Below are 25634 nucleotides of genomic sequence, written 5' to 3' on the forward strand. Positions count from 1 at the left end.
TAATCAGTTGCTCCAGAACACGGAATTTCGACTGAGAGTGATCGGCATTATCAATGAAAGTTTATTATGTCCACTTCATGAAGAGGAAACATTGTTATGGTGGGATAACCTTAAATATATATAAATTGACAAAACGTGCAGTATATGTTTGTTGCAAAAAAGCAAACAAGAGAAATGTGAATACTACAAACTACACAACAATCTAAGGAGGGAATATGACAAGTTACCCAAACATCTGAACCATTATCTCATGTACATCCAAAGTCTTCAAAGAGATATACAGATTTATTAGCAAAGTAAATGTCAAAGGGCTATTCTACGCTCATAGGTTCAATGGACCTTAGAATATGATTAAAAATACACCTTTCTTCTTACATTTAGACAAATGTAAACATGAATCCAATTGTATCGAAAAATGGTATAACTCATATTCATTCTATTCCATCTGAGAAACTGATCCATATAAACATGATACATTTCTAAATTTAATACCTGATGTTCTACCAGATGAAGATAAAGAAATTCTTAATGCTGGTGTTTCTATAGAAGATCTAACTAAAGCTTTGAAAGATATGAAGCGAAATAAATCACAGTAGAATTTCATGCTGCATTCTAGGAGATACTTAAACCCATATTTGGACGAGTGGTCAAGTGCATATTTGACGAAAAAAACATGTCAAGATCAATGTAAAAATTGTAAAAAGTGTTATTAGTCTCTTCTATAAGAAAAGTGGCGGTCATCAGACATAAAAAAAATGTAGACCTGTCTCGTTACTCAATCTCGTTCACTTGCTCTTAAATTAAAAAAAACCCAAAAAAACAAACAAAAACAATTATGTAAAAACTAATTTCACCGGAACAGTCACGTTGTGTTCCAGGTAGGGATGTTTCTGACAACATTCTCTCTTGGGAGACGTTATTGAAATCGCAGGTAAGGGTAATGAAGATGCTTATCTAATCACGACTGATCAGGAAAAAAGCATTTGATCGTGTCTCACATTCATTCATTTTCAAGGTTTTGGAAAAACTAAATTTTGGTGAAACATTCATTTCATGGATTAAAACGTTGTATACTGACTTAGAAAGCAATGCGAAAATCAATGGTCACCATGGGGTGCAAATCTCAAATCAATGTTCAGCTTTAATATATCAACATACAGACGACACAACCGTGACGTTGTCTGATGCACAGTCTGTATATAATACATTCGACACAGTAAATAACAATGTCTGATGCACAGTCTGTATATAATACATTCGACACAGTAAATAACAGTGTCTGATGCACAGTCTGTATATAATACATTCGACACAGTAAATAACAGTGTCTGATGCACAGTCTGTATATAATACATTCGACACAGTAAATAACAGTGTCTGATGCACAGTCTGTATATAATACATTCGACACAGTAAATAACAGTGTCTGGTGCAGTCTGTATATAATACATTCGACACAGTAAATAACAGTGTCTGATGCACAGTCTGTATATAATACATTCGGAACTGTAAATAACAGTGTCTGATGCACAGTCTCTATATAATACATTCGACACAGTAAGTAACAGTGTCTGATGCACAGTCTGTATATAATACATTCGGAACTGTAAATAACAGTGTCTGGTGCACAGTCTGTATATAATACATTCGACACAGTAAATAACAGTGTCTGATGCACAGTCTGTCTGTCTGATGCCACCAGGGCAAAAGTCAATCTAACAAAATCTCAAGTGCTGTGTTTAAGTAAAGCCCGGTCAAACAATATGAATTTTAACTTACCAATTACTGTCAAAAATGACTGTGTCAAAATATTAGGGATTTTCCTTGGTCCAGATAAAAGTCAGACTGAAAGCAAAAATTGGAAGAACAAAATATCTAAAATCAAATCGTTGTTAGGGTTATGGTCAAAGGAACTTATCTTTACAAGGAAAATCTACTGTGATAAATACGTTTGTAATGTCAAAGCTATGGTGTACTGTACATGGTGGCTGTTCCAGTGTGGGCAAGGAAAGAAATAAATTCAGCAATTTTACATTTTATCTGTAATTAATTTCCATGAAGTATGGAAGCAAACGTAAATGTAGCAATGAAGCTGTAGAACTGTGACCCGTGAAGGTCTACCCGGGGTAGAATAGGTCTTCAGCAACCCATGCTTGCCATAAAAGCCGACTATGCTTGTCGTAAGAGGAGACTTCGTTGACACATGTCATCGGTTCCCAATTGCGCAGATCGATGCTCATGTTGGTAGTCACTGGATTGTCTGGTCCAGACTCGATTATTTACAGACCGTCGCCATATAGCTGGAATATTGCTGAGTGCGGCGTAAAACTAAACTGACTCACTGCAGAACTGTGAGGAGCTGGTGCGGCAGTATGAGCGAAACGTTCACTCTTTTGCTGGCTGAAACGGTGGTTGAGATGCCTGTGCAAACGTGTAAAATACGTTTCATTCCAACTTTGGCATAATGAAGTGGGTAACATTCAAGATTGTTGGTTGTATGTAACCGTGCGCATGCCCGTGTGTGTGCTTGGACCTCGTCCCTTCGCTGATGTTTCATCATCCCAGGAAACTCTACCGATTTCAGGAGCAAATATTCTGTTCAAACCATCGATCACTGTCCTCCAAGCAGAGCCTTTCTTCACCAGAGCCAGGGGGGCAGTCCTTCAGTGTAAGAACTTTCAATGTCTCATACAGCTATGTTTTGGTTGTTATTTTCAGAACATGAGTTCTCGAAGTCATGACGCAGAGGTTTCCTTTTGGTACTCAGCAAACGCTGGTTCTGTACCAAGTGCCTACATTGAACATTTCGCGGTCATTGAAACAAATGATCATTCTTGAAACACTGCATGGAATGGAGGATGAGGGGTAACCATTTTCTATGATGAATGAAGGAAGAATCAACTAAGGTAATTATAGAATACCCATCTACATGCCCCATGACTTTGACAAATCCAGCAGAATATTAAAAATAAATATGTGCCATGATCACTCATTTCCATAAATATGTTGCGTTTTCACTTTCACCCCACTTTCCCTCATTTCTTCATGCAGGTGAACAATTCCATAAGACTGCATTGCACGTCGAAACTGTCTATATGGTCAATTCCTTACGGACATGAGAAGGATTTTGTCGTTTACATTACAAACGTCAGATCTGTATTCCCAGTTTACTTTGCAGATCTAAAAGTCGTTTCTTTATTTTAGGTATTAAACTGCTGCTGTATTTGATGAAGGTGAAATCCTGACTCCAAGGACCAAGGCTCTGACGGTCATATTTCTCCCGATAATGATGCATTAGAGCGATCTCTGGTCTGACTACATACATCGCCCATCCTGGAAGGAACTTCTCCATTATGTGAACATGAATGAGATCTACAGCCTCGGGTTTGACAAGAAGTTTTGACCTGAACTGTGGACCATTTGTGCGTGACCTGTTCGTATGCAGAAATGCGTTCATTTTGAATTGCTTCGCAATCGTTTTTTCACTAAACTTGTATGTTGTCTCATTTTCATAGAGTGAAAAAAATACATTTTGGAACATAAGAGCTCCGTATAGTTTTTGAGAACTTGGATCCTTTGTATTCAATATTCTGTCAGCCAGATCTACCAATGAAACGTTATTCTTTGGCACAATAATTTCATCAATGTCTGCAAGGAGAACGTATTTGGCCACCCCAAGCTGGGAGAAGACACAGTCGTGTATAGTCGCCATTTGTCCCCAGTAGTGGATTTCCTCGGGGGGAAAGGGAAGTCTCCAACTCCTCATCTCCACTATGCCTTCCCTCTCATACTGCAGCAGGACTTTGTTGATCTGGTCTGGTACACTGTAATTGTAGAATATGAACTTGTCTGTCCCGAAGTATCTGTTGGTCTCCAACGCCGTGACTAGTGTGTTGACGTCGGTGAACGGCCCATGCACAGCGGGGTAACAACGGGTGAGGTTGTTGTAGGGGGGTCCGGGGTAGTTGACAGGGAGGACGTTCTTGGGAGACGACACCCTGGTGGTGAGGACAGAAATGAACGCTGGGTAGGTGTCGAGAGGTACAGGGCAGTGAACGAATCCACACCGATTTCTGAAAACAAGTGACAATTTATAATAAAGAAGGCACTTGCTGAAGATATCTGATTCCTTTTCGGGTCGGGTGTGTGTCAGTTAGGTGTCTAGTTTTAGGGCTAACTAATTCAGACTGTGTAAAGCCCATGCATTGTTTCCCTCGCCGTGGTATTGCTGGAATATTGCTAAAAGCGGCGTAAACCTAAAAGCACTAACTCACCTAAAGTTTGAGGTGAAGCAATGATAAGCAATAGTCATTGCTTTAGCTTCACTGATACTTTTATCAAAATGTGTTTTTGTAATCTGTCCGTCTTAACCTATTCAAATCAAAACGAGACAAACAAAACACATTTTCACTAATTGACCATGTTTGTTCAAAATGTCGTTTGAGCGTATGCGGGTGTGCTTGACTGCTTTTTACCCTTGAAGATCTCGGTTAGACTTGATCTTCAGCAACCCATGCTTGCCGAAATGGATCGGGTGGTCAGGCAAGCTGACTTGGTTGACACATGTCATCAGTTCCCATTTGGGCAGATCGATGCTCCTGCTGTTCAGCACTGGAATGTCTAGTCCAGATTCGATTATTTACAGACAGCTGCCATAAATATGGCATACTGTGGGGTGCGGCGTAGAAGTAAACTCACTCATTTTGACAGTAAAGATCCGGACGAGTTTCTGGTTTAAGAAACTGTGGAAGCATGCTAAAATTGAATTTGGATGCCCCACTAATACTTGTATACGGTCTCAAATATTGATACTTACTTGTATGTACCCCATCTGCTTGGAGGGATGTGCTGGAAATAACCTATCACCTTATGACCAAGATGTGACCTTGACCTTTTCAATATGCAGATGAAAGAGACGGGCGTGAATGGTTCGGGAACTAGGACAAGTGTCCTTACTGACGATTTGGCATATTCGTAAATAGCAGAATATGCGAAAATTCGAATGTCCACTATCTGAAGATAGCCTTGGTATGGCTTCCTTGGAGGAAAGGTTTTATCAAGGTTATCTCCTCTTAAACTGTCATTGCGACTTCTTTGATGGTCTTTTTGGAGTATTTCAGGCGCTCTGTCAGCACTTTTTCGAAGAATTAGTTCAATGTGCCCTTTATCTCGACTGTTCAGTGTCATGTTCATTCTGTTCAGGAGCAATACTTCGTGTTTCATGGATTTATTAACTGGGCCCGGCAATGAACTGTTTTTACTCTTTTGTACAGGTGTGACTGCCAGCACATCAGTAATATTTGAGATCCTCGGGAGGCCATGGTACTTGATGCTGGTGTAAATCAGCAAGAACGCAGACAAGATGACTGTCACAGCTCCAACGTGCTTAATTCTCATGGTCTGTAAAAAGAAAAAAAAGTAACAAACTAGTTCATATCACACTGTGAACTCACAGGCACGAGGGAACACCTGAACTGAGGTCCAGATGTGGGGAATCGAACTGGAGTTTTCGGCGTGACGAGCGAACCACTATGCTACCCAACCGCCCTACTGAGGGATGATCACTTCAGGGCTGATAGTTTTTTTGCAACAATTCTCTGATTCAGAACAACATAACACAAAGTATTGTCAGAATTAAATTTATGTGAACATTTAAAGTTTTTTGCCTCTTGCCACGTGTGATGACCATTGTGTATGTGAGAACTATTTTAACACAGAATATCACTTTGATTTTGAAAGCATTCCTAGTTGACACGCACAGGTGTAAACATGTCATGAAGATGCTTAATGAGGATATTGTATTCTTCGTAATGGACTACCTTTAACATGGAAATACAACAATTAATACAAAACAAGGTTGTATACAACCCATGCTTGCAAAAAGTGGTGACTAACGGGATCCGGTGGTCCGGCTCGTATAAATTGATGTTGATCCTGGTGATCACTGGATTATATGGTCCAAATTCGATTATGAAACATTCACCATATAATTGAAATGAGTACGGCTTTAATCGATAACTAAAGATTTTGTATACATTGTACTAGAATATGATACATGACGTTCATCCAGCTGTCTCTCGTGTTTGCGCTTGGCCGTACTAAAATCGATTTTAGAATGTTTGTGCCCACAATGAGATTCCGAGAAACCAAACTCAGATTCTTTTATTCTCAAAGAAAACCACTCTTGGTGGTACAAGAGAAACTTAACGAAACATTTACATTATACGAAGGCACTCTGGCAGAAAGTACAATTATAGGTATCGTTATAACTGTTTAAAATTTTGAATTAAAATTACGGGTCATTACGGGTTTTCTAGCGAAAAGAAAACCCCGTGTCTCCAAACCAAAAACCTCAAATGCGGTTGTTCTGGGAAAACAAGAGATTGGAGCTAAATCTTGTCGTAATACCCAAGTTTGTTCCCGTTGCAGTAAACAACACGACAGCACAGACTGCACAGATGAAATCAAGTGTGCAAATTGCACTGGTCCTCACATGTCCTCATCAAAATCTTGTCCCTCTTTCGTCACCCAAACACAAATATTGAAATTAGAATACACCAATGACATTTCGTTCGCTGAGGCCAAAACGTTGGCAACAAATGCATTAACAAATGCCTCTGCTTCACGATCTTATTCCGCCGCAGTTTCCTCTGTTCCTATCACATCTGATACTGGCTGTCAAACTGCTATTAGTTGGGTGTCAAATGATCAGAAACTACTGTACCCAGCTGATATTGAAGAAACCACCACTTCATTAGCTTCACTCACAGACTCTGTTGTTGACCCTGTGGTAGCGTCAGGCTGTATAACTGAAGTGAAAACAAACAGAATTCTAACCGCAATAGAACGAAAATTACAACGGAAAAAAGAAGCAAGGTCCCTTAAACACATTCACGACCCGTCTACCTAACATCCCCTCTGCAAGTTCATAATGTCTGAACCTTCAGCTATGGAAGTCAATCCCTCGCTGCCCGTGCAGCATAGGGGATAATCTAACTGCTCATCATCTCTAGTTAAGCCGCCACGAGTGACTTTTCCAATATAATACAATGGAATTGTAGAGGACTTTGGAACAATTTCAGTGATCTTCAGGTTTTAACACAAGATTTTAAACCTGTCAAGATCACTATTATGATGTATACAGTATATGGTGAGTGTTAAATCTGAAGGGTGACAAGTTTGTAGTGAGGACTTGTGAGAGAGGGCAGTGATGTAAGCGTTGAGCTATTATTTGTGTCTGATGTGTGCACTATGAGAATATTGTATGTGGCTGGGTAGTAGGCTTGGGGTCAATCAAGTAGCTAGGAGTGGAGGGTGAGGGTGGGGGTGGGGGTGGGGGTATATAAGGGTTGATGTGAAGATTGTGAGTTGGCAACCAGTTGGAAAGTGTATGTGTGTCAGATTGGCTGTTTTTTCCTATATCTTCAGCTGGTTGTCCGGGATAGGTGTCACACCCCGTAAGACTGTCCCGACGGTCGTGAGGGATCGACCCTGACATGCCGCCTGTGTAAAGGTGAACTGATCTGGGTGTCTGGGGAGCGTGCCGTGCCCCACCAGTAAGGCTGCACAAGTTAACCATTAAGGATCAAAGTGACATGCCGATAAAGTGTCTGGATATTAACACACAGGGGAAGGACCCCTAATATACCACCAAACTTATAAACTGTTGGAAACCCTACATATGGTGACAACATCACTGAATGTGATTGGAGCAATGATCTGTTACACTTACTGATTTGTGCTTTCAATGAATTGTTATTGTTTATTCCATCTTCGGTGTAAATAATATAATTATATGATTTGTTGTGTATCTCTGTAAGGACACTTGTAGTGTTGTGATATTGTGAGTTGATGTGAGTGTTGATATGAATGTATGTGAGTTTATTTGAATAGTGAGGTATGATGTGAGTGTTGATATCATGAATGTATGTGAGTATATTTGAATAGTGAGGTATGACGGGCGTGCATGAGTGTGTAGGGAAAGAGTACGAGGGTGTTTGGAGACGTGAGAATGCAGGTGTGAAGGCAAACCTAAATGGTCTATTGTGAATAAGATAGATTTAGTGAATAAATGTCATTAACTTTTAAATCTGGGGTTGGGTTTTTACTCTAGTATGTGACAAAACCATCAGCACTTTGTTTGCAAGACAAGTTCCCCCAAAGCACAGATAACTTTGACCTGAGACATTATGATCCAAACCATAGCTTTTCTCCTCCAGGGAATAAAGCTACTGGAGGTTCTTCTCTTTTAGTGAGGCAGGGCATCATCCATAGTCCCGTTTCTCTCAATACCCCTCTCCAGACTGTTGCTATTCGAATGACATTAAATGTTGTTTTCACATTATGTTCTTTCTATATTCCACCGTCGACTTCCCCTCAACAGTCTGATCTTCAAGCGGTATATGATCAACTCCCTAAACCCTGTGTTGTCATGGGAGATTTAAATGGTCTTAACCCACTTTGGGGTAGGACTGACTGCAATGTAAAAGGTACAGTGGTGGAGGATTTTTTCTTGAAAAACGCGTTATGCATATTTAATGATGGTTCTTCTACATATCTACATCCAGAAACTGGAACTTACTCCTGTCTGGATTTATCTATTGTGGACTGTTATTTACCGAGTGAATTTGAATTGTCAGTTCATGATGACCTTTGTAGGAGTGATACTTTTCCCACCATATTAGATCCTGCGACACCTTTTCATGTCCCTCCATCATCACGATGGAACTTTGCTAAAGCTAACTGGGATTTGTATGAAACTAAACTAACACCTGATGCTTTCCTTGATGTTTCTGGTCCGATAAAAATCTTCTCTAAAGACCTTCTTCAAATAGCTGATGAATGTATCCCCAAATCCACACATACTTAAACCATGGTTTACTGCTGACTGCAAACAAGGAAGGGAGGCCCGGAAGATAGCTGAACAGTGCTTCCGTCGCCATCCTATGGTCCATAATTTCATCAAATGTAAAATTTTAAATGCTAAAGCAAGGAGTACTTTTAAGGAAAATAAACGTCAATCTTGGCAAAATTATGTTTCAAAAATAAATTCAATTCAATTCTTTGACATTCAATATCAAAGGTATGGAACATGATCTATCTTATCACAGATATATAATGTGGTTTCCATAAAACAGAAGTACTGTCGAACACTTTGTGCGTTTGGAATCATTTGTTAAAAACGTGCTAATTAATTAACAACATGCTGTGTCTATTTTTTTTATCTTGAGAAAGCATATAACACTACCTTTAAGAGATTTGCATGACTTTGCTTTGCGAGGTCGTTTACCTGAATTTATAGCCAACTTTTTTAATGACAGACAATTCCAAGTTCACGTGGGTTCTACCTTGTCTGACCATTACAATCAGGATCAGGGTGTTCCACAAGGCAGTATTTTGTCTGTCACACTTTTTTAGTATCAAGATAAACAGTTTATCAAACGGTTTAAAGGATTCAGTTGATGGGTCGTTATTTGTGGATGATTTAATTTTTCTTGTCGTACCCAGATAGCTGTTTTCACCAGAGATTGCGTACTCATTAACAGTAGCAGTTATGACTCTGGTGTCATTTCGTATGCAGTTCGCGGATTCCAGAACGTGTGTGCTTCATTCTCCAAGGTCTTTTTTCTTTTTAAGCTTGCATGGGGAGAGTACATGATGGATATACTGTAGTGATGAGTGTTATGAAATTGTTTTTGTCATTCACGTTGGCAAAGATGATCATATACTGGACAAAAATAGTTAGGGATATATGCAAACTTTGAAATTATGAGTAATGATCTGTTTATTCATTGGCAATCTGATGAAATATCAGTCATACAAATACCAATATCCCTAACTTGTTTGGTCCAGTATAGTTTTAATGGACATTATAACCCGCTTGTATTCACGCACTTGGGCATGCTAAGACATCATTACCCAAGTTTGTTCAAGGTGCAGTGAGGCGTCAGGAGATTAACAGTCCTATGGCTTATTCGCCGGGTACCCATTTACTGCTGGGTGAACAGAGGTAATTTTGAACAAAGTCACCTGCTAAAGGTGAGACCACATGTGTTGTGCATGCTTCATTGTGGGGCGGAACACAAACACTCAGGACTCAAGTTGTCGAACATGGTCACTCATCCATGGACTGTCCGTGACTAACGCTGGTCCACAACACACCTTTCTAGGGTGATATCTCAGTTTCTTCTGGGGCGATGGAGTAGCCAAGTCGTTATAGCGTTCGCTATCCCACATGGATACAATGTTTAAAGAATATTTCTGGTGTCTTCCGCCGTGATGTTGTTAAAAGCGGCATAAAACTAAACTCACTCAGCTATATGTTATACCAGTGTCGTGCGGATAGTGTCGACCTCGTCCTTGAAAACACCGGATACTTTAAGAAAGAAACCAGCGGCGTTGGCATCAGTCGTCGTTCTCAGCCCCGAATACTCATATGACGATCTCGTTGGCACGAGTGGAGTCAAAGACAATGGGGAGAAACTTGTTCTACTTATATCGTCCAATGAAATAATGTTACTGGTTATCATATTAAAGAAAGTAGGGAAACAAAAAAATGGGTTACTTTTATTTCAAACGGATCTTGTTTTCATGGATTGCTCGACACGGATACACACTTTTATTTGTTAATCAAGTGTATATTTACAGCTGTCATTCTCAGTAATATATTCTGTTTAACAATAAACAAGTTGAAAACAGTGGAAATGGGTTTGTAAGCCTCGTGTGTTAGCTCAACGATGCATCGAACTATTGGTGGACTGCAGTTGTTCAGTCTCAGACTCAGAATAGAAAAACTATCGATGCATCGATGACTGTTAATAGTTCAGCAACTGACTTCCGTTGATGAATGCGCAGAGCAAAAGACAGGAAGTACCAGATTCGTTGACTTGATTTTGAGAAATTCACCCCTGTTTGCTGTTTCCTTGATCTGGATTTGAAGTTTCTTGTCGGTTATCTAACTATACTGAAACTACTTCAACTTGTTTTTATTTCGTACAAGGCACCCGTGGATCCTCGTGTGGATCCGTGGGCATATTTGGTCCACCAATCCGTTGGCCGTGGGTTGCGTCCCTGTGTCGGTGGAGGAAGGGGCCCTGGTGGTTGAGGGTAATAGAGGCCTTGAACCATGTTCCTGTTACTCAACATACCCCTTTTGCCATGACACTGTCAGCATCTTGGACACCCGTTGCTACTAGGCACCGTCCTTGTTGACATTCCATGGTGGGTGGGGAGCAGGGATTGTGAATGATTTTCCTTTCGTCATGACTTTCCAACAAAGCTGGTTCAACTTGACATGAAAAAATACGACGTCTGGACGAACTAGATCGTCCATCCGACACTAATTCAAACATTGATTCCTGGGCTAGATTTCTCGTGATTGCGGCAACTGATTTTCTGCCCATCAAGCTCAACCCATTTGCCGTCTCAAAAGCTGTCTGTGGGATATGTGGGGAGGTGAAAAATGTCACCCGTGTCCGTAATGGTTCGCTGCTAGTTGAGTGCGCACGGAGACAACAATCTCTAAATCGTATGTCTGTTAAAACATTTGTCAATATAGAGGTTGCTGTGTCCGTGCACAAAACTCTTAATTCTTGCCGTGGTATCATACGTGACAGGGCACGTCGTCTGTATGATATTAGTGAAGAGGATATTGCAACTGAGCTTGAAGATCAGGGGGTTACAGCAGTGAAACGTTTCACCGTTGAAAAGGATGGAATTATACAAACAAATACCTATCTCCTAACATTTGCCAGACCATCTTCACCACAGTCAATTAAGGCAGGATATCTTAACATCGGGGTGGATGTGTATGTCCCCAATCCACTCCAGTGTTATAAATGTCAACAGTTTGGTCATGGGACTTACTCATATCGTAGTCCTGCAGTATGTTATCGCTGTGGTGATCCTCATGATGGCACAGGCTGCGAGAAAGATCTTAAGTGTATTAACTGCAAGGAAACACATGCTGTTTCTTCAAAGTCATGCCCTACATATCATAGGGAATCGAAGATAATGAAAATAATATGAAAAAAAATCTCTCTTATTTTGAAGCCAAAAAACGTTTCACCACTCAATCCTCAACCCCATCAAATATAACATATTCCGCTGCAGTCACCCGCTCTGTTGCAATGTCCTCCGCTGCATGTCAAAAAGACTTGACATGGGTATCATACGTGGCAGCACATGTTGGTTCTCTACAAAATACTTTTGGGCCTCTGGACATGGAGGTGACCCTGTACTCAATATCACCCATCAATAAGCAGACATAAGGTGAAACATGAACTATTTAACTAAGGTGCCATCAAATATTGGTAAAACTATCTAAAAAGCAATAATATCTTAATTTCATGTTAGAGTGCCAAAATACAACCAATAGTGCGCGACTACCTAAAGTCCAATTTCAAACAATCACTTCCAATTCACTAGTGTAAATATAGGTACTTACTAATTCACCTAAACTAGATTTTGCAAAATATTCCATACTGTTTAAAGGTACTTCATGTACCAAACTAAAGGTACCGAGAACAATGGGGAGTCTGACAACAGTGTGCCTGGGCTGCAAGCAAGACATTTCAAAGGCGCGGCCTGCACACCTAGCATGCTTTTCCTGAATCTTATCAATTCCAGAGCCATGCCATCGTGGGTTTTAAGATATAATGTTTGTGCCAAGGAGAGGCATTCACAAGCTGTTGGACTGTCTCTGTAAATTCATTTCATAGTCGACATTTCATGTTACTATTCATGGTTAATATTTCATGTTTATGAATCAAATTTTGGTCCTGAGCAGCAAAAAGGAAGCCTTCACATTTTAAACCAGCCGACTTCGCCCAGGCGAAGGATTCATTAGGATCACTATTCTGTTCTACACACTGCACGTACACACGATACGATGGCTTCTCATAGAGCTTCTGGGCATCTGTGCAGACTTGGTGAAGGACTTCACCTGTGTTACTCCCATCTCAGTACCGCCCATCAGAACATCGCCTTCACCAAAAATCAACCTCCAATTTCAGATTGTGCCCCACAACCTTGGCACGCTTAAAACAGCTGTGGAATTCCTTGCTTTCATCGTGAGTCCTGACATGCGTCACTAGGGAATCATCCGACAAATGAATTTATCTAGTCTCATGTAAGAATGTCGAGTTTTGATTGGTCCACGTGACTCTGATAAAATACCATCTACATCCATCACCATCCGCGAGCGGAAGTATAGAAGTCGTGTAATCCCGCTACGAAAAAATCGTAAAGACACTGCGGAAACCAGTGTCAAGGGTGAGGGTAAAACCAAACCCAAGCGGAGACGACCAAGAGGCAAACGGGGCAAAAGAGGCCAAACAAAAGTGGTTCTCAACACTGTTGACACCACACCAAACGGCGGTAGGCATGCTGTACCAAGTACAGACAGTACCCAAACAGCCCACAACCAGACTATCCCAGACACACTGGTTGAGTTCGTTTGTGCCGCCTTACTCAAACTAGGCACACGACAGGGCAGCAGTGCGGGGTCAAACCTCATTATATCATGGGAACTGGCCACCAAATTGCAGTCCTACGGGCAATCGGCTACCCATTTCAAACAGCAGATTAACAAGCTCAATTAAATAGCTTGAGAACAATACTGTCATCATGTACTTGAAAATCTTGCCATGGAATGTCAACGGCCTGAGGTCAAACGGCCACGAACTTAAAGCCCTAGTTCAGCAAAAGGCACTGTCACCCCATGTTATATTAATTCAAGAAGCGAAACTGGGGAAGAGATCAAACTTTAACATGCCTGGCTACAAACAATACCGCAAAGATAGAACGGGGCGTACATGGGGTGGACTGGTTAGTTTTGTAGCCGACAATTGTACATCCAGTGAGGTCGTATCAGAAGTGGGAAGCCTTGAAACCCAAGTCATCTCGATAAGATAAAAATCGCAAATGTCTACCACAGGACCGCCGATCCCAGCAACATCGATGAGCTTAACAAACTCACCGACCTGGTCGGGCATTCAGGCCTAATCCTCGGCGACTTCAACGCTCACAACCCGGCGTGGGACGAGGAAGCCAAACACTCAGACTGCTTCGGCAGGATGGTGCAGGACTAGGTAGAGGCACGGGGACTCGTAATTCTGAATGATGACTTTCCAACTATACACTGTCCCATCAGGGGCGGATGGACAGGCCTCGATCGACCTAGCCCACGATTGCCAATGGCAGGTCCATGATGACAGTATGGGAGGTGAACACTATCCGTGCATCACACATCTTGGCACACCACCTCTATGCGACCACCATGTGGAACTTTTTCAAAGCAGATTGGTCCCTATTCAAAACGAAATGCAAAAGAATCGATCCGTCTGAAATCATCTCTGATGATATTGAAACCTTCTACCTCAACCTAACGTCAGCTATATACAAAGCAGCTTCAATACCTCTCACGAAGCCGAAAGACGGCTGCCGTGCCGTCCCATGGTGGAATGAGGAAACAGCCAAAGCTAGACGAATTAGGAAAAGGGCTCTAAACAGGTTTAAAAAGGACAAATCTGCCGTAGGACAAGTTCGAGAAGCCTGGAGAAAAGTTAAAGATCTCATTAATCAGGCCAGAACTGACTCGTGGCAAAAGTTCTGTGGGTCGCGTAATCACAAAACAAACAGTAAACAAGTCTGGCAAAACATACATGCTATCAGAGGGAAACGCAAGTCCGCTTGCAATCCCAAGATAACAGGGGCTACATCCATTCCTGATAAAGCCAGTATCTTAGCCACACAATTAAAACCGGGACAATTGTACAATCTGATATGGGATAAGGGGGAAGGTACCTGCAGCATGGAAACATGCAGCAGTCATACCTCTGCTCAAACCAGGAAAGGAGAAGGCGTCCGCCAACTCATATCGCCCAATATCCCTAACATCATATCTGTGCAAGAGTATGGAGGCAATGGTGAACATAAGCTTAAAGCATCACCTTGAAACAAACGGATACTTATCTCATGACCAAAGCGGGTACAGATCAAACCGCTCATGTCCGACTGGAAAATGCTATAAGATTAGCCCAGGTCAATAAAGAGTACCTAACTGCTGTCTACCTAGACTTCAGCAAAACGTTTGACATGGTATGGCACGATGGACTCCTCCTTAAACTAGAGAAAGTTCGTGTACGAAGGAAAATGGCAAATTATGTTCAAAGTTTTGTGCAAGAAAGGTCGATATCAGTCCTCCTGTCTGAGCGACACAGGTTAGATAATGGCACTTCGCAAGGAAGCATTATCAGTCCCACGCTATTCAATATCATATAGATTGACGACCTATTTGAACACGTCCCACGGGACAGCTACACCAACATCTCTAAGTTCGCCGATGACGGGGCTGTATGGGTCAGACATCGAGAGCTATCCAAGATCCAGGCTCAACTCCGGGAAGCTCTCGATGGGGTGGAAAAAAGGTGTGACAAATGGGGTTTCACTATCTCACCTGAGAAAACAGTCGGAGTGGTTTCCAAGCGTAAGGGTTGCCGTGTAAGCCACACACCCTGTCTAAAACTCAAGGGCAAAGAGGTCAAAGTTTCTCGGCGTTACCTTCGATCAACATCTCACCTGGGCCAAACACATAGACAATATCACCCAGAGATGTCAGTAGGACTTCAACGCAATGAGAGCTGTATCCCGCAGCTCATGGGGAGCGACTAGCGAAACTCTCTTGAGCCTCCATAAGACCCTTATCAGGAGTAAAATAGACTGGGTGCGAAGTCTACCACAGCGCTTCCCAATCGGCCCTCGGCCGGCTTGATAGCATTCAATACCAAGCTCTTAAACTGGTCACAGGTGCGGCGAGCCGTACCTCCCACCAAGCCCTATTAGTGGAAACTAGGGAGCTGCCAGTCCAACTCAGGCGAGAGAAACTGACATTGAACTATTGGAGTCGCTGCTCCAATCCACTCGTCACTAGGTTGTGGGACAAGAAACTCTACTCTAGTAAAACCAAAGCGTGGCTTAAAAAGAGACCCAACACAACGCCAGGTGGGCTCAGGGTCATCCAGCTAAGGCGAGAGCATGGATGCGGCCAGGTAGAACCTCCAACCCAACCAGTGACAGTGCAATGTCCCCCATGGAGACTCCGGTCCCCAAATGTCGATACCACTCTCACAAATGAAACACCTAAAAGTGAGAACCCAATACTACTACGTGTCAAAGCGCTCAGCAGGATTGACTCTGTTTACGAGGACTCGGCGCACATATATACTGATGGATCGAAAGATCCCGTGACAAATAGAACCGCCTACGGTATCCTCATACACACAGCTACCACACAATCTCGGCACGCCTGCCGGATGGTCAGTCGGTCTACACAGCGGAGCTATAAGCCATACACCATGCACTTAGGTACTGTCGCAACCTACATGAGAAAAGAGTGGTTATCCTCTCAGATTCTCTCAGTGCAATCCAGTCACTGGCAACTGAGCACTCCAGCGGTAGACCCGACACCATCCATGAGATCCTGGTTCTCATTCAGAAACTAAGACAGGAAAATGAGAAGGAGGTCACGCTGTGCTGGATACCATCTCACGTTGGTATACCCGGCAATGAGAGAGCAGACAAACTAGCCAGACAGGCGCTAGAATTGAATGTATCACTGGAACATCCCTATTCAAAGAGCGAAATCCGAAGCATGATCCAGAATTCAATCACTAGCAAGTGGCAGAGGCTCTGGAACACCTCAGACAAAGGCAAATGATTACATCAGCTCCGCCCCAGTGTGAAAGGGAAGCCACTAGGCCCCTCACAAAATAGGCGCGTTGATATCATGATCACACGCCTGAGGCTAGGTAACACCAAAACCTCATACAAAAACTGTCCAACATGCCACACCAAGGCCACTGTCTCTCATATTATGCTGGACTGCCAACGATTTGACACAATCAGGCAGACACTTAAAGAAGAAACCAAGCTAGATACACTGACAGCAAAGCAGCTGTTGGCTCACACGGAGCACCACTCAATGTATAAGCCACTAGCAAACTTTCTCCTGGGCAGTGGGCTATGTCAGTATATATAAAGAAATCATATCAATCAGTCAGTCCTCCGGTTTCTTACACACACAGGGAGAATATGACACCGATGTCACCCATGTAAAGGAGATGAGTAAGAGGTGTTCGGTGACTGAACGGGTTAGGCGGCTGACTTTGTGTGCTGGCGATTAGGTGCCTGACTCTGAGGGTCTGGGTTTGAAATCTGGATGGGACTCGACCAAACAAGTACTAGAATTTGTAATCCCAAATATGACACGTCACATTTGACTACTTTCTAAATGGCATTGCGTAATCATAGCTTTGAGAATGGGGACCCTGGGCCCAGGGCTTCATTCCCCAAAGCGCTACGGCTGTCGTAAGTCTATGTTAAAGTATCACTTTAAGTTAAGATCACTTTAGCTCTACGAACGCTTTGTGAAACGGGGCCCTTGTCTCCACACATCAAACCAACCTAATCCGATTCTCCTGAGGGAAGATGGCATATAGAGAAAAGTACTGTAAATTTCGTATTTGAAACATATCCACACCCGTTTCCTAAAATGTACGAGACCAACTAATTTCACTGGATGGCTACCGGGGTTTAAATGATTTTTTAAGGACCATTTCACAAGGAATACCATTTTGGTGATCGACAAAAATTTACTTTTAACATTATACCGTGAAAGATAACAGCTCATAAAAAACAAAATCTCAAGCGCCATGGCCTATCTATCGCGTGACATGCTTCATGTGCAGTCATGACGATCATGGGAAAGAGCGCGTTATTGGTTGACAGAGCGACGTGAGACAGTAAGGGCAGACATAAGAGTCAGATTCGGTAACTATTCATTACACAAAGTAAGTTTGTTTAATACAAAGAGAAAACAAAAGATAATGACAGTAAAACCTGTGTGTGGTGAACCTGTGGACATAGAGACAATTCGAGGTATGACGTCCGAGGCGACCCCGGCTAACACTGTTTACAAGTAGGAATTGGCTGTGTCCTCATTTCGTAAGCGGCAAAACCAAAGTTTACATTTATCAATTTCTGACAACCTGAAAGTTTCAAGACACTGCTTGACTTTGGTTATAATGATATACCCGACGATTTGTTGAACGAGGCGTTGTAACATTTCATGTTTGAGGTCAAACGCGAGGACGACCGGGAGTACAAAAGTTAACCGTTATATGGTGCATTTGGCGCATTTAATCCTACCTGCGGTTTCAGACACCTTGTTCGACAATTCGAAGAGGAGTAAAAGTACGTCTGGGGAATCCCCGAAGATCTATAACGGTAGAGGACAAACACAGCACAACTACAGCCACGGTCACGGAGTCACACTCGAGCAAACACGAGGAAACCACGAAACGCCTAGTCTCCCTTGTTATCAACTTTAACTTGTACATTGATAAATAAACTGCTTTAAATAAACGTTGTCGTGCTTGTCGTCAGTGTGTCAAATTACCCATTAAAGTTTCAAAATTAGATCAATTTGGTTCTTTTGTCATTTCTACTATTTTCTCTATTGAAAGCACGATTGCTGTCAGTGAGGGAGATCGTGACCAAATTGTCCATCTGTGACTTAAATACCTCACGTGAGGTCTATCTTTGATTTAGAGACCCCGAAGGAGGTTCGTTAAGTCACAGATAGACCTCATTTGAAGCCGTTAAGTCACAGATAGACCTATCTTTGTGACCTCCTGGTCTTACTGACAGGTTAAGGTGTAGTGCTGAACACGGAGATAACGTCACCATAGGTCAGTATTAGACGCACATTTAGTCCCAGAACTAAACTTACCTTAATTTCATTTTTTCGAAAACTGCGTTTCTTTTGTTGTTTAGAAAATCCTTAACTTTCTGGAGCTTTGTCAGTCTAGACTTGGCAGATCATACAGGACTTCAGTAGGACTATAATGTATTCTTTATGGTCGGGGAAACGGACTACACCCAACCCTCGCACTTGTCACCTAGCCTACGTTACGCCTGACTTCATGCATCAAAAACCTGTAGTGAAAACGACAGGAAAAGAAGACGACACTATCCAGTGTGGCATTGTCACATCAGTTTGTCCCATGTACCAATTTGATAAAGTTCATTGGGCATAGGAAAAATGCGAGCTTTGTGCGGGGTAGCTGGGAGGGGTTGTTACCCGGATTCGCACTGCGTACAGGCGACCCAGTTACAGGTATGTTGAACCGCTTTCAGTTAGGCTAGCTGTCGTGAAGACTTGTACGACTCTGTGAGGTGATAATTATCAGTTTAACTGATTATTTCTAAATACATAATAACACGTCACAATTTAATTCTGGACTCACAAAAGTCCAGAAACTCTCAGCACTGTGGCCACTCTCTCACAAGCGATTTCGCAAAATTAAACAGGCAGCTGTTATGTATGTGTGCTAAGGATGAAAAAATGAAAAAAAAAAATTTTCGAAAACTGAAAATTTAAACTCGCTCGCCCATGGGCGTGCCCATGAGTGAACAGTGGCCAATGGGTAGGCCCATGGGCAGGCCCATGGGCGAAAGTGTTTCATTTCATCCAGAATAAATGTATTGGAAGTTGTAAATGAATGAAAAAATGTTAATAAGTATCATGACACAAATATCAGCTTGTTGTGACTTGACTCTGCTAACTGACAGCGATTTTAAAAAATCTCGCCCATGGGTGAAAAACATATTGGCCCATGGACGAGAATAATTAATTTCATTCAAACTGCATGTTTTTTTTCCAGGCTTTGCAGCTTTTCAATGAATGAACGTGTATTTATTATTGTCTTGACACGAAATTAAGCTTATTTTGACTTAATTCGGCTAATTTAAAGTGATTTTTCAAAACGCCTCGCCCATGGGCGAAAACCATTTGGCCCATGGGTTAGAATATTTACTTTTACTCAAAATACACCTTTTCCCATGGTTTGGAGGTTGTGAATGGATGAAAGTATGTTCATAAGTATCATGTCACAAAATTCAACTCATTTTGAATTAATTCCGTTAATTTAGAGCTATTTAACAAAATCTCACCCATGGGCGAAAAACATTTTGGCCCATGGGCGAGAATATTTCCTTTTACCCCAAACACATCTTTTCCAATATTTGGAGGATGTAAATGAATGAAAGTACATTTATGAGTATCATGACAGAAATGACATTGGGAGAAAGACATTTTGGCCCATGGGCGAGGATATTTGCCTTCACTCAAAATACATCTTTTCCTGTGGTTTTGGAGGTTGTAAATGAATGAGGATATATTTATGAGTATCATGGCACAAAATCCAACTCATTATGACTTAATTCTGCTAACTGAGACCGATTTTCAAAAACATCTCTCCCATGGGCGAAAAACATTGGGCCCATGAGCGAAAATATTTTCTTTTCACTCCAAATACATCTTTTCTAATGTTTTGGAGGATGTAAATGAATGAAAGTGCCATTGTAAGTATCATGACACAAAATTCAACTGGATTTGACTTAATTTTGCGAATTCAGGAAGATTTTTTAAAATATGCCAGAATAATCACTCTTACTCAAAATACATCTTTTCCTGTGTTTTTGATTTTGTAAATGAATGAGGATATATTTATATGTATCAATGGCACAAAATTCAACTCATTTGGACTTAATTCTGCTAATTTGTAACAAGTACAAGAATCTGGACTTCCACTTAAATTTTCATAGCTTTTTTTATTGTCTTGGGGGTTGTAAATATATGAATGAAAGTGTGTTTATCATTATCACGACAAAAAAATGAAATCATTCCGGTCTTAATTCGACTAATCTCTCTCGTGGACGAAAATATTTTCGTTTGCTTGTTTTCTTTATTTTGCAAACATATGGTTTAAAAATAGATGAAATTCTAATGACAATTCAGTTTAATTTCGTGAGTTTAGTTTTATGTCGCACTCAGTAATATCCCAGCAATATGGCGGCGGTTTGTAGATAATCGAGTTTGGATCAGACAATCCAGTGATCAACAGCATGAGCATCGACCTGCACAATTGGGAACTGATGACATGTGTCAACCAAGTCAGCGAGTCTGACCACCAGATCCCGTTAGCCACCTCTTACGACACGCATAGTCGCCTTTTATGGCAAGCATGGGTTGTTGAAGCTCTTTACTTCCAGCAACATATACAATACACTTAGAATACTAAGCCTTGAGATTCTTTTGAATTTAGGCATTCTATAAATATACCAAAATTCAACCTATATCTATGAAGTTGAAGTTATTTGTGAAAGCCCTAATCAAGAGTGACCAAACTCCAGTGACTATGCTGGGACACATTAATAAACGGTGTTGTGAGATCTGTATTGAAATATGTCTTGCCAATTCCACTGACATTCACCAAATGTACCTACCTAGTAGTTTTAAGTGTACCTACCCACTTTAGCATGTTTCGTTTTAATAGTGTGGTCTCCATTTTTAGTAATTCCCGTTTGCCAGTCCCGGCTTTTCTTCGTTCGAGGTTTTATGGGGTATAAATATAAATACGATTAACAACATTGTCTCTCTACCTGACTGGGGTCAATAGAGAGGGCTAGACCCTTTAAACAATAACATTCTATTTACAATTTGTGAAATAACCAAAGGCCCGCTTTCCCGTGTCTAGTAAATATCCAGTCGCGCCAGCAAAACTTAACAGTCAGTGGACTGGCGCCCATAGAGAGGCTTGAGTCTTTAAAGGGGCACTGATGCGGAGCGAATAATGCTTCTAGCCAACGGTCTAATTACGAAAGCAGACCGCAAATTGGTCAGCGCCCACTCCTTCAACCGTGACGGACAAAGGAACTGGGCTCCTGTCCATATAAGCAGAATTTCTTCACCTAAACAGTCAGGAGGCCGGATGCCCATCACATGCCATTTGTTTAAAAATATCCATGGTATTCCTTGTCTGATCGTAACCATATATCCCAGCAGTGTAGTTCTTTTCGGATGCTTGGATGGTATACTTACTGATCCAATTTGATCCTATTTCTGTGTTTTTAACCTCGATATTTAATCATGAAAATATGATGTCTACAGGCACGTAGCAAGCCATTTGTTTCAGTACGGAAGATTGCAAAGCTTTATATTTAGGTAGTTTTGAGTGTTGGTTGAGCTGTGATAGCAAATAGCATACGTAAATTTTGGTAGCTATGGTAGCTACAATGGTTTATTATTTATGATAATAAAACACACAGTTGATTTATTTGAATTCGTAAACAAAAAAAACGATGACTTTGCCTTTGGTAGAGAAATCTGAAAATTGTCTTACGTAAAAAAAAACTTATTTCACCTATTTACCAGAGTACACAGCAAATGCCTGTGTCTATTCCTTATGTAACGAAATTCCGTTGGTATCCTCAAAACAGTTTCGGCCCATAAGTGTTTTCAGGCTGCATGCGACACAGAGATTACATTTTCCTTGCTGTAACTCGCGTTTGATGGTGTAAACCTACACGTGTTATTTGTCATCATTCTCTTGATGGTCAATTCATGAATTTATAACAGGTATAATTAGTAGCAACACCACTTCGGTTACTCAACAAAGGTTCCCATTTGGCATTTCTCCTGTCTGGAGTAAATACTCAACATTATAAATTAAGGTCTGTAATGGCAAATGTATTGTATGTTATGTAATATGTGCATGTAAGTGATGCAAGAGGGTTTATCAGCTGAGTTACAAAAACAAACATCGATCAAAGGATTAACCGATAACACACTGATTGATTAATTACTTTTATCTTCTAGCGGATTTGTCAAAAGGCAGTGTGTGTAGATGACTACACCCTGTCGTAAAGTGTGAGTGCAAAATCTTGGGAGACCAATGAGAGGTTTATCTAGTTTTCACCAACGAAAGACGTGAAACAATGTGTTACTTTTTCGCAAATGAGACAGTTGTAAGACACGCGACACAGAGCAGGATTATTTACCAGCTGCAGATGAATGGAATACGATTTCTTTTACGTGGATATTGATGGATACATTCCTGAACAAGGTAGTAGCCTGACATTGTTGCTATAAAATTAGTCTGTTTTACATTCATTATTTGCATTTTGTTTTAATTTATTTGTTGTAGCATTCAGCAGAATCTGTATGACAGAAAACACACACTAGATCGCGTATGTGTGTGAAATAGGATCCATATTGGCAATCTATACAATGTATAAATGTTGCTGTTATGTTAGAAATTTACTATGAGTATAAGCAAATCATGTGTTCTTTTATTAATTTTCAGAATCATACAAATATGACAATGAACTAATTAGGGTTATGAGACAAAATATAGAGACGTACATTGGCTTCGTTATTTTTCCGTCCTAATAGTTTTTTACCATTTCTACCACTGGCAGATGATTAACCTTCAAAGTGTTTCATTTGTTTTCATAATACATTTGTAATGAAGTACAAATGACTTCACCTCAGTTGATCTGTCTATAATTAAACTATCAGTTGCGCTTACGGACTGCGCAGCAGAGGTCACGAACCAGTCACGAATTCTGGGATATCATCCGGGTACTCACGGGAGAAAAACAATAACAAAAGTTTACACCAGTCCACGGAAATTGCTCCGCATCAGTGCCCCTTTAAACAATAGAATTCTATTAAAGGTGTGCGAAATAGCCGATAGCCCCACTGGCTGGTGAATTTTCAAGGCTTTTTTTTTACATATTTCCCTCTCTCTGACTTATGTTACAGTGCACTTTTAAATCAGACAAATGTTCGTAGAAGTGTTCGTCATAGCAGCTTAATGATGAAACCCGTATTTAAATTCAAAGTTCGAACTAGTGAATTATTTTGTGGGTTGGTAACTTTCAGGCACAGCTGGCCCCACGAGCTAGCAAAATTTGTAAACTATTTCGGGCACTAATTGCTGGTGTACATCCATGAGCTTAGCATTCAGTACAGCCTTGGGGCAAGGCTATCTGTTACGTTCAGAAACGTACTCCTCAGGGTTGATGGTCAGCTGTCACCATCATTAAACGTGTATTGAACTGGATCATCAACCAGGGTGTGTTTTCCACAGAGCAGCTCAAGAAAAAACAAACGTGGAAATTAGAATTTAGCACCACCCGTGAAAATGGTAAATTGTCCAAGGCGGTTTCGTTATATTTAGAACGGTTTTTCAACTGCTGTCAACACCTAAGTGATGGTATCGAAGCAACATAATTGTATATAATCGTTTAAATACCCTTATGCTTTCTGAAATAACACAGCATGGTCAACATTTATGACCATTCAGCAAACTCTGTACACAAATTATAGAGTAATCCATCGTTCACTCTATAATTTGTGATGACAGACAGATTTATTTCTGTTGCTCTAGTCCAAAAGCCCATAATACTTTGGTACATCGTGTGGTACAAACTTGAGTGTAATATACCGGATAAAACATTTTGATGCATTACATAGGTTGCAAAGCATAGTAATGTTAAAGTAACTTACAACTGTTCACCTCGAGCTCAATCCTCTCATCAAGCTTTGAAACAAGACTCTACTTACTTAGATGCGTCGCTACACTGTGTGATAATGAACAGTCACGTGGTCGACAGCTGTATGAGTACCGACTGATTGTCAATATGGTTTGGACATTTATGGACCTTTAATAATAATAATAATGATGACAATATTTATAACGCCCCTTTTCCAGACTAGATGTCCTCCTCAAAGTGCACAAACTGATCAATATTACCATAAATTATAATGAAGCACATATTTCTTTTACAGCGCAAAATGCACTCATGGAACATGTGACTGTGCAAAGCATCAAAGTGGTTAAACATTTTTAACCATTTAACGCACCAGATGAATCTAACTACCGTTGAATCCTTAACTTTGTCATTAGTTTGGCAACAATACATTATGTGACTGCACATGACCTGTAAGGCCGAGGCTGTTGCCTCCTCCCAAGTGAGAAGATTTGGAGACAGCTCTTCTCAAGTTTCCATGTCAACGATTGGATATACTTATGAGGGGCATATAAAAAGCCATACGGACCGTGACAACTATCCGGGGACCATGCGGTATGTAGAGCATGACAGACTTTCCAAGATCCATGGATTATCTACCACACGCCGGCGCAGCGATGACTTAGCATAACATCACTGCCACAGGCTAATTTGCATATCACGTGACCAAACTTTCCTCTTGTTTGTGAACAAATGCGCACATTCGTCAATAAGCTGAGACTGGCATAACACAAGCGATTCGGCGAGGTTTACATACTGTTTTACGCTGTTACGTAAATATCCTTCTACGACTGCACCGGTTAGGTTTATGACAATACATATTTATGTTTAAGCCGGCTGCTCTCCATTAGACTTCGATGACAGCACGTGGAGCCTTACAACCTATTTAAACAAAGGGTCGCTACGCAAATCGAAATAGTGTTACACGTTTTAGGATAATTTCTCAGCGAAACTGAACCATTTTAACAAAGATGCTTAATTAGATGTGTAGACTCATCCAAAATAAAATAGATATGAAATATGTACATAATATTGATTGAACTATGTAAGATGTGACGAATCGTCACATGTTTCTGACCTGTGGCAGAGGTACTCTGCTGGCTCGCCGCATGGAACTCTGGGTAGGAGAGTGGATATCTACATGTATTATACATGCACGACAACAAGAACACATGGTATATTTGATTTATTGGGAT

General features: G+C 41.0%; 2 protein-coding genes across 2 annotated transcripts; one reads left to right on the plus strand and one right to left on the minus strand.

The window, feature by feature from the left end:
- Positions 1 to 44: 44 nt before the first annotated feature.
- LOC137268329 (uncharacterized) lies at positions 45 to 24483 on the minus strand. Its single transcript, XM_067802879.1, has 4 exons — positions 24416 to 24483; positions 6725 to 6809; positions 4817 to 5400; positions 45 to 4073 (listed from the first exon to the last, which is right to left on the minus strand). The coding sequence occupies exons 3-4, from the start codon at positions 5395 to 5397 to the stop codon at positions 3149 to 3151; spliced, it is 1506 nt and encodes a 501-aa protein (XP_067658980.1). The 5' UTR covers positions 5398 to 5400; positions 6725 to 6809; positions 24416 to 24483; the 3' UTR covers positions 45 to 3148.
- Positions 15344 to 16717, plus strand: LOC137268808 (uncharacterized). Its single transcript, XM_067803373.1, has 2 exons — positions 15344 to 15428; positions 16410 to 16717. Exons 1-2 carry the CDS (start codon positions 15344 to 15346, stop codon positions 16715 to 16717), a joined length of 393 nt encoding a protein of 130 aa, XP_067659474.1.
- Positions 24484 to 25634: the final 1151 nt, after the last annotated feature.

Source organism: Haliotis asinina, chromosome 16 (genome assembly GCF_037392515.1).
Source record: "Haliotis asinina isolate JCU_RB_2024 chromosome 16, JCU_Hal_asi_v2, whole genome shotgun sequence".
Classification (NCBI taxonomy): Eukaryota; Metazoa; Mollusca; class Gastropoda; order Lepetellida; family Haliotidae; genus Haliotis; species Haliotis asinina.

Bases quoted from the DNA above. Each gene is read 5' to 3' on its own strand.
- LOC137268329 (XM_067802879.1), bottom strand. From the start codon at position 5,397: ATGAGAATTAAGCACGTTGGAGCTGTGACAGTCATCTTGTCTGCGTTC. The intron at 4,074-4,816 runs GTAAGTATCAAT...ACTTGTTTTCAG, and splicing joins AGCAGATGGGGTACATACAA to AAATCGGTGTGGATTCGTTC.
- LOC137268808 (XM_067803373.1), top strand. From the start codon at position 15,344: ATGACGGGGCTGTATGGGTCAGACATCGAGAGCTATCCAAGATCCAGG. The intron at 15,429-16,409 runs GTGTGACAAATG...TTATCCTCTCAG, and splicing joins CTCGATGGGGTGGAAAAAAG to ATTCTCTCAGTGCAATCCAG.